A 17964-nucleotide genomic window follows, 5' to 3' on the forward strand; every position below is an offset into this window, starting at 1 on the left:
TCACTGCAGATGACTGAACGTGCTCCAGTTCCACTGTCTGACAGACTCCGACTAGATCCAGCCTGACTGAACCGCCCATGAGCTCTTAGATGGGGCAGTGGCTCTGCTATCCAGAAACTGTGAACCAGAAAGAACCTACATCAGCAGATCCCTTCAGCCCTGTCAGAAATGTGTGTGTGTGTGTGTGTGTGAGAACATACTGTATGTGTGGGGAGCTAGGCTCTGAAAAATGTATGAATTGCTGACAGATTTGTAAAGTGTGTGAGAGTGTGGTGTGTGTGAGGGAGGGTGTGAGAGTGTGGTATAAGAGGGAGGGTGTGAGAGTGTGGTATAAGAGGGAGGGTGTGAGAGTGTGGTATAAGAGGGAGGTTACATGACCATCATCCCTCAGCTGTCAGACAGGCTCAGATAGGGACGGGGCTCCCGCAGAATCCTGCTGACGAACAAACGTAAACATGGAGGGTTAGGGTAAACATGAAGGGTTAGGGTAAACATGGAGGGTTAGGGTAAACATGAAGGGTTAGGGTAAACATGGAGGGTTAGGGTTAGGGTAAACATGGAGGGTTAGGGTAAACATGCAGGGTTAGGGTAAACATGGAGGGTTAGGGTAAACATGGAGGGTTAGGGTAAACATGCAGGGTTTGGGTAAACATGCAGGGTTTGGGTAAACATGCAGGGTTAGGGTAAACATGGAGGGTCAGGGTAAACATGGAGGGTTACTGTAAACATGGAGGGTTAGGGTAAACATGGAGGGTTACTGTAAACGTGGATGTTAGGGTAAACGTGGAGGGTTAGGGTCAACATGGAGGGTTAGGGTAAATGTGGAGGATAAGGGTAAACATGGAGGATAAGGGTAAACATGGAGGGTTACTGTAAACATGGAGGTTCTGTAATGCTGAGAATAACTGAGAGGCTATATATAACCAGACAGACAGACAGCTCATCATACCAACACAAATGTGTATTTTTATAGACACACATTTGGCTTGAGGTTAGGTGGGAAATGGTTTTGTAATGTGTGTGAGTGTGTGAGAGCTGGATAGCATGAGATGGGAGTAAAAAGGAGAGAGAGATTGTAAGCACAGTGTGTAAGCGCAATTGACATAACGGGAGGTCGTATTTATTTTGTAACGTGCAAACATTTCGGACACAAATTTTGGACTTGGTGTGCAAAAGCCTTAAGGGTCCTGTTTCCATCATAATTCACTAAACTACCCAGATGACCCCCACAAGGCGGTTAGGGTTAGCCAACCAACTGCTCATGGTCGGGGCTTGTGTTCTGTATCCGCCAGGGAAAAGAGAGGGAAGTTGAATTAGAGGTCGGAATAGTGGATTTACCAAACTTATTTAATAAGACCTTGGGCATTCCTGCAGTCTTATCTGCCATCTATCTGGGAGTAAACGTCGGACAGCTGACCAAAGCTCAGAGTCTTATCCCTGGGCTCACCTCTTCTGCCACACAGTCCTCTGCTTTCCCTTCCACGCTGTCCTCTTTCTCTCCACCCCACTCTCTCTCTTTCCATTCATTCTGCTATTCACTTCCTTCCATTTCCCTCTATCCCTCTTTCCATGTAGCACTCCTCTCTCCCTCTCCCCCTCCTCCTCGGTGCCTGGGTTCAGTCCCAGGGTGCCACTCAACTCTGCATCACGGCAGCGATGCCACAAGTATGCACACCGCTCTGAAGTGAACATTGCTGCAGGTTACTGTAACACACACCACATGTAATCCCCAAACCAACACACAGAAAAACCAGCGCAAATCCTGACAGCAAACTGCTGCCGTGGGTTTTAAGTCAGGTAAACCCCAAAGCAGCTTGTCAAGGTGGAGCGCTGGCCTGGGAAAGGCTTCCTCATGTGACCCAGCTGACAGAAGCACACCAGGATGGACCGACTGAACAGGAGAGGAACACGTTAAGTCCAGAGAAGACTTACTGGCAGAAACACAGCCTGACTAAGCTGCCCTGACCCTAACCCAGTACTCCCTGCTGTGGGCGTTCAGCAGGCCCTCGCTGGCCCCCGGGACACGCCCCTCGGGGGAGGCTGTTTACAGTTTCCTGGGAGGAAGTAGTAAGGGTCCAGAGAGAAACAGGCACATCTTGTTAGAACATTCATGGAGCAACAGAAGTCAAACTGACTGTTCCTTTCAAAATGCAGAGCAGCAGGTTGGAGGGGTGAGAGAGGAGGACTCAGTATGGAGACAGGAGACTTTAATGAGAGCATTGCGTACAGAGCAATCTGGAGCATCACAAGTCCCATCTGAAGTAAGACCTCCTCCAGAGTCAGGGCTTTCCTTCTCTCCATCTCATCATAACTCAATCCCTCAACTCTCCCGTGCCTTTTAGCTTTCCTCCCCCACTCCATCACTCAGAATCCAATCCTGCCTGGGCCACTGCACTGTGTGAAGGGAGGAGATGGGGAAGGGGGAGGATGAGGGGGAAGACCAGGAGTGAAGGAGGGGGCGAGCATGGGGGGGGCGAGGTGGTTTAACAGGCCTTTGATCTTCTCTGCAGTGCTGGTACTGGGGGGGAAAGGAAGGGAGGGTAGTGGAGGAGAGGGATTGTGCAGAGTCAGATAAGGGGAGAGAGCTGAAGACCTCCTGCATGGGGGTGTGTGGCTGAACCACATGATGGGTGCAGCTCTATATTGCTAGAGCGACAGGGTAGTGTACTTACTACAGAGTGAGAGCTGTGAAAGGTAGCTGATGACTTTAAACCACAGGAAAGAGAACTGTGTGTTAACCAAGATAGGCTGGAGGTGAGGTGTGTGCGTTTAAATGACAGAGAGTCTGTTTAAACACACACATAGAAAAGAAAAGAAGCCCCCTCTCCATTCCTGAGCACACCTGCAGTGGAGAGAGGAGGCGAGCCCACAGGGCCTGCTCTTGACCTCCTCCAGCATCATGGTTACACAACCACAAACCTCAAAGGCACTGCAAGACCTATTCATTCAGAAAAGACAGATTTCAATAGCTAGCAACTGTTTGAATGTGTTTGATATTTTCAGTTAGAACAGTGTTGGTGTTGAGCAGGGCGGTTCAGAGCAAGCCTGTTCTAACCAGATCAGGCTGGCCTGTGTGTGCTCAGGGGACTGGGTGTTGTGAACCACTGACAGCTTCTTAATGACCCGGATATTCTTCTGAACTGACTAAACAAACGAATGGGTCATACAAACGATCATGCCGATGCTTTCATTCTGCTCTGGTGAGAAGCAATCAATAATGTCTGGCATCGCGTGCCTTCCTCACAGTAGCATACTTGCTGTGTTTTAAGTTCAGCACTTTCTTCCTTAAAGGTAACTGCTACCTGTCACTGCAGTGTTTCTGCACCCCTGAGCTTTGATAGGGGCCGGCTTATAAACACACACACAGTAAGGCGTGGTACTGTATGGTGTAGTAAACATCACACACACACACACACACAGTAAGGCGTGGTACTGTATGGTGCAGTAAACACAGTAAGGCGTGGTACTGTATGGTGTGTAGTAAACATAGTAAGCTTGTGTTGCAGCAGTTCTGCATGTTCAAATCATGGCCCAACCCTCCTCCCTCCAAACTCCAACAGCACACAGTCCCACACAGCACACAGTCCCACACAGCACACAGTCCCATACAGCACACAGTCCCATACAGCACACAGTCCCATACAGCACACAGTCCAACAGCACACAGTCCAACAGCACACAGTCCCATACAGCACACAGTCCCATACAGCACACAGTCCCATACAGCACACAGTCCAACAGCACACAGTCCCATACAGCACACAGTCCAACAGCACACAGTCCCACACAGCACACAGTCCCATACAGCACACAGTCCCATACAGCACACAGTCCAACAGCACACAGTCCAACAGCACACAGTCCAACAGCACACAGTCCCATACAGCACACAGTCCCATACAGCACACAGTCCCATACAGCACACAGTCCAACAGCACACAGTCCCATACAGCACACAGTCCAACAGCACACAGTCCAACAGCACACAGTCCCATACAGCACACAGTCCCATACAGCACACAGTCCAACAGCACACAGTCCCATACAGCACACAGTCCCACAGCACACAGTCCCATACAGCACACAGTCCAACAGGACACAGTCCAACAGGATACAGTCCCATATAGTACACAGCTGGGACAATCACCGTACATCAAACTGATTCTAGAGAACTTTCAAACTGAATCTTTCCATGCAACACTATGCTAACTATAGCCTCAAGCACTTGAACTTGAGCCATGCAACACTGAAAGTGTATGCTAATATGCTAATGTTGCAGGATTTTCTATGGATGTAGCTGCTATTATATTAGTTTGTCTGTGACATGCTGTGTGAGTCTATATAATCCTGTTCTACTAATAAACATTAACCAATGGAAGCTAGACGTTTGTATAAAAAACAAGGAAATTACACAGTTGACTGATGGAGGCTGGATAAAGTGTGATGGATGATGGTTAACAGGATGAGGATGAGTTCACAACAGAAGATTACATTTGTTGACTCATCCTGTTCCAGATGGACTGGTGTCAGGTTAAACATCCTAATGGCCTTAATCTCTTTAGTTTCTGATCGGACAAACACCGCAGCAGCAGAATCTGATTGAGTCAGGGCCATGAGCACAATCACTGACACTCTTCACTCCCTCTTCCATCTGGGAGCAGTGCTGGGGAGCTGTCACTCTGCTCTGAGGGAGGGATGGTTTGGGACTGAACATCACTACTCAGAGAACAGCCTGCAGACACTAGTACAGATGATGGACCTGCACAATCCCCACATCCTCCATATTAAGAGACTGTAGTGGTGAACTTCCAGGCAACTCAGAACAGATCAACCTTTCCATGAACTGAGCTCAAACTGTTCTATCAGTGAATCCTCTGGAGGTTATATGACACATTAATAATTACACATCAACACTGCAGCTGGGAACTTCATCTGTGAAAGGGACTAGCTCATTCATGGTGGTTGCACAACACGGCTGTGTACCCAGCGCTTACACATGATCCAATCAGGGGAGCTGATAGGCTGTGTGACACAGTACACTGCTCTGCCAATGATGCACATCTCTGGTGATAGGTCTGCATGCTGTCTGTTGAAAGTGGGCCCAACAGACAAACCCACTCAGACTCGAACATAAATACTGTCCTCTCGTGGAGGAGAAACGAGAAGCAGGGGTTGCCAACAGATCATCCCTGTCCAGTGTTAGGGTTAGGAAACAGTCCTGGTACATGATATCAAGTGTGTAGCAAACAGTCCTGGTACATGATATCCAGTGTGTAGCAAACAGTACTGGTACATGATATCCAGTGTCCGGGGGGGAAAGCTTTCTGGGGCCCAGCCGTGGTGGGGGGCCCAGCCGCAATGCCAGCAATAATCATGTTCGTCTTAAATATTTTAAGAAATTATAACCAATTTACTTTGAAGTGAACTAAAATACTTACCTTTACTTAAAAAAGCAAATGTAACAGACGTGGTCTTGCAAGTTCCGTCAGAGGCACTGTCCGCTCCGACCAGGAGTCGAACTCACCACCTGTGACTTCCCAAGTGCCACCACTACCAACTACGCCAACAAAAAGCGACTAAACGATTAAATTTCATTGACACGGGTGGCCTCTTGCATAGGCTACTTGAGGAGTGAGTTTCACCACACACCGGCTACACAAACATAAACATTGTATTGTTGCTTTAGTAAAATGTAGCCTGTTTCATATTGACCCCCCCCTCTCCTAAAAATGGTATGAGTTGTTTTTTGTTCTGCGATGTCATTTATTGATATAAGGTTAAGCTAATCATGTCAGAGTAGGCTACATTTCGTTGCTATGCCAGGACCTGTTCAGAAATCGTGATATCAGAAAAGAAAAGAGAAAAAAAAGGAGAGAGCTAGCAAGGGCATTGGTCACCCAAATTAAAGTAATACATATTTTTTTCCAGTCAACTCCGAAAGAAGCTCCCAGCCAGACTGCAGAGACGAGCAGCAGTAGCCACGATGCTAGCCAAGAGGAAGCTAGTTATAGCAAAGCTGACTGAGAAAGCGCATGTTCTGCATTGCTCTGGACATTCTGCACTTTACCTGTAACTTGGCAGGAGGAGAAAGGTCCTTCAGTAAACTCAAAATCATTAAAAATGACTTTTGCTCCACAATGAGCCAGGAGAGGCTCAATCACAATACTTTCCATTGAGTGTGAAATGGCTAAACAAATTGACTTCAAATACATTATAAAAGACTTTGCATCCAGAAAGACAAGGAAGATGGCTGTATAATAGGCAAAGATGAAGGCAGGTAAATTGTATTTTATACAAGAAAATGTTGTGTGTAGCAGATCTCAGTGTGATAAATTGTTGTGTGTGTGTGTGTCTGGCCTGGCGCCACACAAGTTGTTAAGACCTCTCAGTTATATTTTTTAAACTTTATGTTTAAGTTTTATGTATAAAGATGTAATTGTTTTGCTATAATGTAGCTCCCATCACTGAGTAAGTTTCTCTAGGTTTACATATGTTTTATGCAGAGAGGGAGCACACACACGTGCATGCGTTAATAAGTAAAGACCTATTGGGGGGGGGCCATTCACTGGACCTTTTTATGGGTGACCCTGCCAGTGTCTAGCAAACAGTCCTGGCACATTATGTCCAGTGTCTAGTGAACAGGTACGAACGGAAGAGAAACTGTTCAACGGTCTAACTCCACATTTCAGTGCGACAAAGTTTTTGTGCTTTGCACATGTTTTCAGGAACTAATTTCACACGTATATAATGTACTAAAAAGCAAACCATGGAATTAGTGTTACAGGATCTTTAATGAATCCAGGGATGTGTTTGGGTGTGGCCAGCTGTTAGATGATACTGCTGGCATGACGTCATGTTGGGGGGGGGGGGGGGAGAGAGAGCGAGTGAGTAAGAGAGAGGCGAGGCTGGCAGGGATGTTTTCTCCCCAGGCCCCCCACTGTGTCCTTCAGAAAAGAGCTCAGACCATCACACTCACACACTGTCTCCACGGCTGCAGCTGTAACCTTCAGAGAAGGTGAACAAATTCAGACCACTTTAGCAAACATGAGCATCTGTGTGTGTGCTCATTTCTACTTGGTCATGTGTATAAGCGATAGTGATGGTTTGAGACTCGGTTTATATGCCTGAGTCTGTGGATGCCAGAGGCAGACATGCAGTGACTCATCCAGCCTGAGCCAGCCATGCTGCTGCCCCGGAGGAGCAACATTCATCACCACCCCACTGAGCACCACCACCCCACTGAACACCACCACCCCACTGAGCACCACCCCACTGAGCACCACCACCCCACTGAGCACCACCACCCCACTGAGCACCACCACCCCACTGAACACCACCCCACTGAACACCACCACCCCACTGAGCACCACCACCCCACTGAGCACCACCACCCCACTGAGCACCACCACCCCACTGAGCACCACCACCCCACTCAGCACCACCACCCCACTGAGCACCACCACCCCACTCAGCACCACCACCCCACTCAGCAGCACCCCACTCAGCAGCACCCCACTCAGCACCACCCCACTCAGCAGCACCCCACTCAGCAGCACACAGGGGAGACTGAAGGGGAGAGGGGGAGATGGAGGGAGAGAGAGGGGGAGAGGGGAGACTGCACACACACACACACACACATGTCAGTTCGTGCCCCTGTCCACCTGTGTTGGTCCAGCCTACAGCCAGCATCAGCAGAATGCCCATCCCAGAAAAGCACTCTTTAAAATGATCCCACACATCCAAGCAAGCGACAGACAGGCAATCTCGCAACACAAACATTGAAGATGAGCTCAGAGCCCACAAACACGGGGAACAAGAGCAGCAGTACAGCTGACCAAGGAACACAGGCATACAAGGTCTTAACAGGCATCGCTACTGGAGACCAGCCTGTAACAGGCAACACTACTGGAGACCAGCCTGTAACAGGCAACACTACTGGAGGCCAGCCTGTAACAGGCATTGCTACTGGAGACCAGCCTGTAACAGAAAACACTACTGGAGACCAGCCTGTAACAGGCAACACTACTGGAGACCAGCCTGTAACAGGCAACACTACTGGAGACCAGCCTGTAACAGGCATCACTACTGGAGACCAGCCTGTAACAGGCAACACTACTGGAGACCAGCCTGTAACAGGCAACACTACTGGAGACCAGCCTGTAACAGGCATCACTACTGGAGACCAGCCTGTAACAGGCATCACTACTGGAGACCAGCCTGTAACAGGCAACACTACTGGAGACCAGCCTGTAACAGGCATCACTACTGGAGACCAGCCTGTAACAGGCAACACTACTGGAGACCAGCCTGTAACAGGCATCACTACTGGAGACCAGCCTGTAACAGGCAACACTACTGGAGACCAGCCTGTAACAGGCATCACTACTGGAGACCAGCCTGTAACAGGCAACACTACTGGAGACCAGCCTGTAACAGGCATCACTACGGGAAACCAGCCAGGCAGCTAGAGCAGAGCCTCCACAGAGACCTTCTCACCAGAATGTGTCATTCGGCAATGTCATGTCATGTTCAGCTGTTCCACGGCACAATCCACCAGTTCAGACTCAACAGCTAAACAGTATTGTTTGGGTAGGCTGTAACCTTGTGCTTTCAGAATGTGCTTATCACCAGAAATGTGGTTAAAAACTGTTATTAAGTCCCAAAACATGACTTCTGTTTTTTTCTGAGAGTATCTAAAAGCTGAAGGAATGTTATCCTAAATGCTGAACGTGTAGGAATGCGTCCTAAATTCTTTAAACATAACAGTAGATCCTGTGCATGTCTACATCAGAGACCTATGTAATGTCTTTGTCAGGAGCGAGTTTGAAAAACTGTTGCGTCTGGTTGTGATCCCCTCTCTCTCTGTCTCTCCCCCTCTCTCTCCCCCTCCCTCCTCCCGGCCCTTATACCAGATGATTGATAGGGGTGCGATTGCCCAGGACACACACAGGCCAAAAAACAATGTATGGGTTCCCATTATAGAGGTCTATCTCTGGGGTTATCAGGTTTGTGACGGTAGGGGTGGGCGGTGTACCGGTATGAACGCAAATACCGGTATCGCGTTGTGCCATGATATGGATTTTACCATATCATGGATATCACAATATATTGATAAATATATTAGTAAAGTGTTTCTGTTTGGTATAAAATATAAGTCAAGTGATACTGCCTAGTGGGCTAGTTCAAATTTGTATCTTTTACAAAAAAACATGCAGCATGGACGCTGCATGCATTGTGCCAGCCAATGAAAGTCAACAAACTAGCGCAACTCCAGAGGAAGCAAACATTCATATGAGTAAACTGCTTTAGTTGGCAAGTGTAAGCAAGCGTTAATGATGTGTGAAAATAACGCCAATGGTTGATTTGCCAGACAAAGAAGAATTGGTAAAAAAAAAATTGAGCCTCTGCCGTTTGGAATTATTTGGTTTCAAGTTATCCGACATCGACCAACAAACAGTAGCCTACTCTGTAAGTTGTGTCGTCGAATTGTGCTAGCCCAAGGTGGAAACACTAGCAATCTCTTTCACCACCTGAAAGCCATGGCTTTGCATGTGCGCGAAAATTAATCTACCACAATGCGTTTGACAAATCCAATGCCAGGTTGGTTAGAATTGTGAAATGTATGTTTATTGTAGGCTATGCCAACAGAATCGAGTATTCAGCCATGTAATAATTGTTTATAGCTAGAGCTAACAAATATTTAACAGTTTTTTTGCAATCCCATAAACGTAGGCTACTGTTGAACGCGTATAGGCTACTGAGAAGTCGATCTTCCGTGGCAATTAAACGCTGCAAAATTCGGAAAATTCTACTCATGTGACAGTAACACACCGGAGTTACCCAATCCAAATCCGTCCGAGTGTGGTAGATTAGCCGCTGCTGTGCGGATCACGTTGTCATGACATTTTACGAATGACTAATATATCGTGATAAATACCGATACTGTCTTAAGAATACTGTTTTACGAAATACCGATACTGATTGCTTACGAATTATACCGTGATAAATATTTTAGGCCATACCGCAGGCCTATGTGACGGCTCAAATAGCTGCCGGTCCTGTTATGGGAATCTTGACAGGTATACGTTAACGGGTGTATATTCATCAATGCCAAATCCCAATTCCATCTCAGCCTGTCTGTCAAATGCTAGTGGTGATGATGTTATTATTATGTCACACAACATGTTATGAGTTAAACCAACATTCCAGCTCTGGTAAACGGCATTACGACTGTCTCTCTTGAGCATGCAGGATCTCAAGGATATCTGCACTTGTATGACTCTAATAGGGAGTCAGATGGCTGAGCGGTTAGGGAACCAGGCGAGTAATCAGAAGGTCTGGTTCGATTTCCGGCTGTGCAAAAATGAAGTTGTGTACTTGGGCAAGGCACTTCACCCTACTTGCGTCGTGGGGAATGTCCCTGTACTTACTGTAAGTCGCTCTGGATAAGAGCGTCTGCTATATGACTGATGAATGTAAATGTAATAAAAACGGATTTAATGTTTCCTGAAGACTACAACTACACACCCAACTGACCACATCAAAGCCTGGGTTCAACCTGCTGGCACATGGACGGCGCATGCTGACAGGGTGCATATCCTGCCATGACATCACCATGCTGCATATCCTGCCATTACATCACCATGCTGAAAGGGTGCATATCCTGCCATGATATCACCATGCTGCTGGAGATGATGCTACACAAGCCGGGTACTGAACAGGCTCAAGCTGATGCATGGACAACCTGTCAGAAATCTGACTTCAGCACCATGAGAGCCCTTCAGTAGTCCTTGATTTTTCATACACAGAATTCCCAAACACAGAGCATAATCCATAATTGATCCATAATCCCGGATTGGGCGACATTCTGATGTTTTTTTTTTTGCTGAAGCTACAGAGACAGACCTTGCTAAGCACCGTTTCTGGGTCAATAACGTATAAACTCATACGTTGAAAATCTTAACTAAATATAGATTTCCATCATGTTCAGGCATTCCATCCGAGGAAAACTGGTTTGTAATCCATTTCATGCTCTGTTCCATGCTCAGACATTCCACCACAATTGCAATAACACATTGACTTGTCTTCATATTTCTACTGGCTTGTGTCACTTCCTTTCTCAAACCATGACCTCTAATTCACAACACATGGATTCGCTTCAGCCTGGCGTTTGTGTGCAGCACTATTCTCTAGTTACAGTACAACCACTTAAGAAAGACTATCCCTGGGATCGATAATACATTTACTGCTAGTGAAATAAGACTTAACCAAGGAATCCATAAACCACTCCTTGTCTTCACAGCGCAAAATAAAGGAATGAACAAAAGATGGTTACCTCCAGCACAGGCCCCGCTCCCAGTATGATCTGCTCCACCCCGCTGGCGAATCCCTTCTGGCTGAGCGCCGTCAGGTGATGGATCAGGAAGTTGGTGCTCTGGGTCTTGCCCGAGCCGCTCTCCCCGGAGATGACGATGCACTGGTTCCTGCGTCGCTGCAGCATGGCGTGGTATGCCACGTCCGCCACGGCGTAGATGTGTGGCTCGAGCTTGCCCAGCTGGTGGTTATCATACATCTTCACGTACTTGGGGTTGTAGATGGGCAGGAACTGGAAGGGGTTGATGACGATGAGGATGCTGCCCACGTAGGTGTAGATGCTCTCCTGGCGGAAGCGGGCGCGGAGGCTGTCCAGCAGAGCTCTTTCCGTCAGCTCAGGGAGGGCACACAGGTCGGCTGGGTGCTCGCCCCCTGCAGGCTGGGGGAGGAAACCTCGCTCCACCATGCGGCGCCGCTCCTCGGTCACGCGCAGCCACATCTGCAGGCTGCCGCCGTAGTGGATGGAGCCGTCCAGGTTCTTCTGGTGCAGCAGGAAGCGGTAGTCTTCGCCGCTGCCCAGGCCGCAGCGGTTCTCCAGGGCGTTCCGAGGCCACAGCATCATCCTCTGGACGGGGCAGTCACTGGGGTTGAGAATCCACTCCTCCCCCCCAAACTCCTTCACCTCCGCCAGCACGTAGCACTTGGTGCGGTCCAGACGCAGGCGCTCGATGAGGCGCTCGATCCCCTCGGCAGCAGTGGTGCTCTTGCGGGCAGCGACGGGGCAGTAGATGGTGCCCTCAGCCAGGGAGCCAGGGTACACTCGCAGGGTGAATTCCTGGTCCTCCAGGCGCCTACGCATGCTCCCGCTAGCATGGCCGGCATTGGCGGAGTTAGCGTAGCTGCAGCCTCCATCTTGAAGGCTCATCGTGGCGCAGTAGGTCCCATCCGCAACGGATGCTGCTGTCGCCGTGGCTACCTCGGCCGCTGCACGTCCCTCCCTGGAAGACCAGCTCAGGACATTACAGCTGGAGGACAGGAAGGAGGGATGAAGGAGGAGGGGAAAGAGAAGAGGAGCAGGTTAGAGAAGCTTCACCTCCTACAGGAGTCAGAGTGATGTCAGCACTGAAGTCACATGACTGACTAGTAGAGGAAAATAGGACCTTTTGTTTTTGTCTGAAGAACCACTATCCTATTGTTGCAACACTTCTACAACTACAATGAGGAGATATAGATTGTGAGTCACACAGAGAGATGTATGGCCAGACAAGACACTGGGGAACAGTAGCAGTTTCATACATTTCAAAAGCAATGGCCCCAGCTTATCTCTGGACATGTGTGTGTGAGTGGGTTTGTGTGTGTGTGTGATAATCCTAGTACCGTGCCTGTGTGCCAAGATTAACAGCTGCCACCTTCCACACAGAAGTATCTTTAATGAGAACACAATGATCTAATTCACCACTTCCCTGTTGACTCTGGAGCGACCATTGACCATGGAGACCAGAGTACAGTAACACAGAGCTGCAGTTGTGAGTCTTGAGAAAAGGTTCCAATTACACAGCCACACAAAGACACAATAACTGTGCTACTGTATTTAGAGAATATCATTGACACTGGGCACAGATATGAGCTTGGCCTATGTGTGAGAAGACCGTTTTAATGAATTATGAACGATAACAGAATCACAGCACTAGAAAGAGGGTTTTCTTCTTGCTCATTTTCTCATTAGCTGGGAGTCAAGGAGTAAGGCAGGAACATGGTGATTGGGAGGCAGGTACAATCAGCCATGACATGTCCCGGAGCGGCTTGAATGAACCTGCTGGATTTGTCGACTGGGGAGCAACATGGTGCCACTGTCACCCACCACACAGCCAGGCCAGGCTGACTAACTCACACACAGGCCCCTGCTGGCCAGGGGCCCTACTGTCTGCAGACTAACTCACACACAGGGCCCTGCTGTCTGCAGACTAACTCACACACAGGGCCCTATTGTCTGCAGACTAAAGGCCGATTTATGCTTCTGCGTTTTTACGCACACGCACACGGGGAACGCCCTCTCCTTCAAGAAACGCCCTCTGCGTGTCTTCGCAGAGCCCTCGCACAGCTCTGCGTGCGCCTCTTGATTTTCCTGACTATCCGTCTGTCCGTGCGTCTTTTTACGGATACCCCTTGGCTATGATTGGTCCGTATTGCGTCAGGGGTGGGGGGCGGGATTGCCGTGACCAACAAGAGAACAGAATCCTTTGACCGCCATTGTTGTAAGTTTTTACAACTCTTATTTCAGCTAAACAGTACATGTAAATCAGCATCTGAATTAAAATGTTATGAGAAATGGACAGTGTAGTTGCTGAAAATGTTCTTATTTTATTGATGAAATGGTTCATTTGTAAATTTGCTCCGACCTTTCGATAACCTAGCTAGCATCGCAGTGCAGCGTCATCTACTGTTCTGGCTGTGAACTGCTTTCAGCACGCAGAGCCGTCGGAGTAGTATAAATTCAACCAGTCCGTCCGACTCCGTGCGTGCGTCTGTCCGTTAACGGAGACGCAGAAGTATAAATCGGCCTTTACCCACACACAGGGCCCTACTGTCTGCAGACTAACTCACACACAGGGCCCTACTGTCTGTAGACTAACTCACACACAGGGCCCTACTGTCTGTAGACTAACTCACACACAGGGCCCTACTGTCTGTAGACTAACTCACACACAGGGCCCTGCTGGCCAGGGGCCCTACTGTCTGCAGACACAGGGCCAATGAGGCCACTCCTCCCGCATTTTTGCGTTTGTTCATTAAAACGTCTGGCCTCTCTCTCTCACTCTTCTCCTGTACTTGTCACACCATCAGCCTGCTGGGGCAGGGCTACGCAAGAGGCTAGCCGTCAGTCCCTGATCAAAGCCTCTGCTGGGGCTGGGAGTTATGACTGCTGCCAACACGTCTAGTTGTCTCCTGGAGAGCTGGGGAGGAAGGGAGCACACGGGGGAACAAAGATTTTTCAATGAGGATAGATGACACACACACACAGACAGAGAGAGACAGAGACAGAGAGATAGTATTAAATGCACCTGGTCACAATACAGTTAAACTGGACAACTGGGGCCTATCATTCTTAATTTCTTTCTTTACATACAGTACGGTCTGTTATTGTTCTGAATTGTTAAGTCATTGAGAAGGGATACAAACCCAGACACTGGGGATAGAAAGGCCTTGAGGAGGACTGTACAACACAAGAGTTTCAGCAGGAGGGAGGGAACGATATATATATATATATATACATATATATATACATATATATATATATATATATATATATATATATATATATATATACATATATATATATATATATATATATATATATATATATATATATATATATATATAGAGAGAGAGAGAGAGAGAGAGAGAGAGAGAGAGAGAGAGAGAGAGAGAGAGAGAGAGAGAGAGAGAGAGAGAGAGAGAGAGAGAGAGAGGAATGAAAAAGCCAGTCTTAAAGTCACCTAAGTGAACCCTCCAGCTAAACTGGCCTAATAGCTGAGGAAAGCTGACAGCAACAAGTCTGGCTCAGCCCCATTTTAAACCCAGAGCCCCTTCTGGTCTGAGTAACTGGCCCAGAGGAACATACCAGCATTCCTGGATCACCAGAACAGCCCTAGTCTGGTTCACCAGAATAGCCCTCGTCTGGTTCACCAGAACAGCCCTCGTCTGGTTCACCAGAATAGCCCTCGTCTGGTTCACCAGAGCAGCCCTCGTCTGGTTCACCAGAACAGCCCTCGTCTGGTTCACCAGAATAGCCCTCGTCTGGTTCACCAGAGCAGCCCTCGTCTGGTTCACCAGCACAGCCCTAGTCTGGTTCACCAGAACAGCCCTAGTCTGGTTCACCAGAACAGCCCTCGTCTGGTTCACCAGAACAGCCCTCGTCTGGTTCACCAGAACAGCCCTCGTCTGGTACACCAGAACAGCCCTCGTCTGGTACACCAGAGGCTGATGGACAGACAGGAGGTGAAGAGTCAGGTTAGGGAGCTCAGGCCCTGACAGATCTGTGTGTAGCTACCACTGCCCTAGAAGACACGAAACCAACCGCCACCCAACCACAATGAATCATCCCCAAGCGCCGCAGGACAAGCCATGAGGCGTCACCCTGCTCTGGGCTGAAGGCCTGCGAGTCCAACCCTAACCCAGGGACATCAAATCAGCAACGACAATGACCTTTAGCAACTAAAATCTCAAGGACCTATTTACAAAAGACTATGTGATCCCCTGCAGAGATCCTTTACTAGGATGAGCTTACTGCTAACTAATACCAGCCAGGCCAGAAGCAGAGCAGAGTAAGGGAGCGGAGGGGAAGGGGATAGTGTTTGTTTTGTCTTGTTTGGTCACGGTTGAGTCCATGTAGTTCACAGTGTGTGGAGATAAGGCAGAAGCTGGGCCATGGGGAAGTGGTGTAGTGGAGGCATGAGGGACATGGAAGCTTCCTCCCACAGCAGGCAAGTTCTCTAGCAGGTCAGCAAGGGTCATAGCTCCTGCTCAGGTGAAAGTGAGCTCCCAGAAAACACTGTTCCTTCAACAAACAACAAAACAAGGAAAAACTGTTGAAGATAGCATGAAGGAAATGGACTGAAGCAGACAGAAAGAGCGTTAGTACAACTGTGTCCATCCAGAAAAAAACTCTTTCAACCACCAAACTAAAACCAATTATCCTGCAAGTTTCCTTCCTCAAACTCAGTGAAGAGAGCAAACAGTCCTTAAGTTTGTGTTCTCACTCATACAAGAGCAATAAACACCAAACCTGTGCATTCCACAACCACACACACACACACACACACACACACACACACACACACACACACACACACACACACACACACACACACACACACACACACACACACACACACACACACACACACGTACACACCAACTGCTTGCAGACAGTTGAAATCCCTTCCTGGGTCTTCACCAGTATACAAGCCTTGTAGTTCCTCATTTCAACTTTGAATGTATTTTCTGCCTATAGACAGTCTATGCAACGCCTCTGAAATGCATGAGACTAAGATGAAGTGAATGTTGAATACCAACCCCACATTCCATCCCACACACACATGAAACACACCATTTCTTCCATCACATACTCCTTCACAGCAGTCTGTGGTTTGAAACACTCAGCAATCAGGACACACTTCTGCACATTTCTGCAACTCTTCAGACTCTCTGGTACGTGCTTGTTTTTCCAACTGACAATATTGCCATTTAGATATTCCCCTCTATCACGAACCACTGTCTGAGGTTGTAATGGCATAATGTCCTTAAAAGAAATGTGTCAGATCAACTAATCAAGATATTTTTTTATTTATTTTTTTATCAACTGATCTGAAATTTCAGCTCCACATCCCCTTAGACCTGGAGGGTGACTACAGGCATGGAGGAGAGGGCTGGAATTATGGAGACCAGAGTTCAATCCAATCCACCAATCCTTCCACTCCTTTAAAGCACTCTTTCCTAAGTTTTAGACGTCTTGAGCAGAGGGAAAGACATTGACCGACTCTTAACTGGATGGTGTTTTACTAGAACAAAGACCAGTCAGGATCACTGTGGATGGCGTTTGTGTCCCGGGAAGGTTCCAGTTGTGCAGCTGAAGATTTTTAGCTTCCAGGGAATGTCAGACAGACATGTGGAAGAATTCCTGACCCCAGAAGGCTAGCAGGATCTGCACAGACACATCTAGCAGACAGTCTACGTGGGGAAAGAGAGCAGTGTCAATCAGAACAGCAGAGCGTCTCTGCATGCGTGTCAGCATCTGTCCTCGGGGACGGAGACTCACTTGATGATTCACACGTGCTTTGTTGGGCCAGAAAGAAATTTTAAAGCAAAAGCACAACGGCCAGTTGAGGACGAGGACGTCTCCTTTAAGCTTGACCAAGATATCCTCTTCCTCTGCTTCAACACCTCGCACTCCACATGGAGTCGCTGCATGGCCTGAAACACCAGGTTTCCAACACAGGCCACCATTTTCTCAAGAAATATCCTTAAAAATCAGACCGCCAGATCAAAATTCCATAAAGTTAACCTCAACTGCAGGGCAGAGACAACATCCCCCTCCTGTCTTTCCCAGAACTCTCCTCTTCTTCCCTCCCTCTCAGTCCAGTCAGCCCCACGTCCAGGGAGTGTGACAGGGCAGAGAGCGTCTGTGTGGGGAGAAGGGGAGGAGTGGGAGAGGAGAGGAGAGGGGGAAGGGGAGGAGAGGGAGAGGAGAGGAGAGGGGGAAGGGGAGGAGAGGAGAGGGGGAAGGGGAGGAATGGGAGGGGAGAGGGGGAAGGGGAGGAGTGGGAGGTCTCTTGTTTCCTGAAAACTGATCGCAGCTCAGAGCAGAATGAGAGAGAGAGCAAGCTGGAGTGCTTCAGGGCTAGGCAGAGAGAGAGAGAGAGAGAAAGAGAGAGAGGCTGGAAAGAGGAATCAAAACAGGGCTAATAGAAACATGGACATGAATATGTCCACCCCACCCAAGCCCCAGACATAGTGCGTTTCTGTATGTTCGTGTGCGTGTGATGTGCATGTATGTGTGTGTGTGTGCGATAGACATGGTACAGAGCTACCTCCCTCCCCCAGCACAGCCCCAGGGCCACAGCCCAGATGACATCACCCTGGCTGTGCTGC

General features: G+C 48.4%; 1 protein-coding gene across 1 annotated transcript in view; it reads right to left on the reverse strand.

Moving 5' to 3' along the window:
• The window catches only part of myo9ab (myosin IXAb), a 92987-nt gene that overhangs the window by 60952 nt on the left and 14071 nt on the right, over positions 1-17964 (reverse strand). The window contains exon 2 of the mRNA XM_084671981.1: positions 11336-12338. Coding sequence (XP_084528107.1) covers positions 11336-12238 — 903 coding nt within the window. The 5' untranslated portion in view covers positions 12239-12338. The remainder of the gene's footprint in view (positions 1-11335; positions 12339-17964) is intronic.

This window comes from Hypomesus nipponensis, chromosome 14 (assembly GCF_054491055.1).
Source record: "Hypomesus nipponensis isolate SF chromosome 14, ASM5449105v1, whole genome shotgun sequence".
Lineage (NCBI taxonomy): Eukaryota > Metazoa > Chordata > Actinopteri > Osmeriformes > Osmeridae > Hypomesus > Hypomesus nipponensis.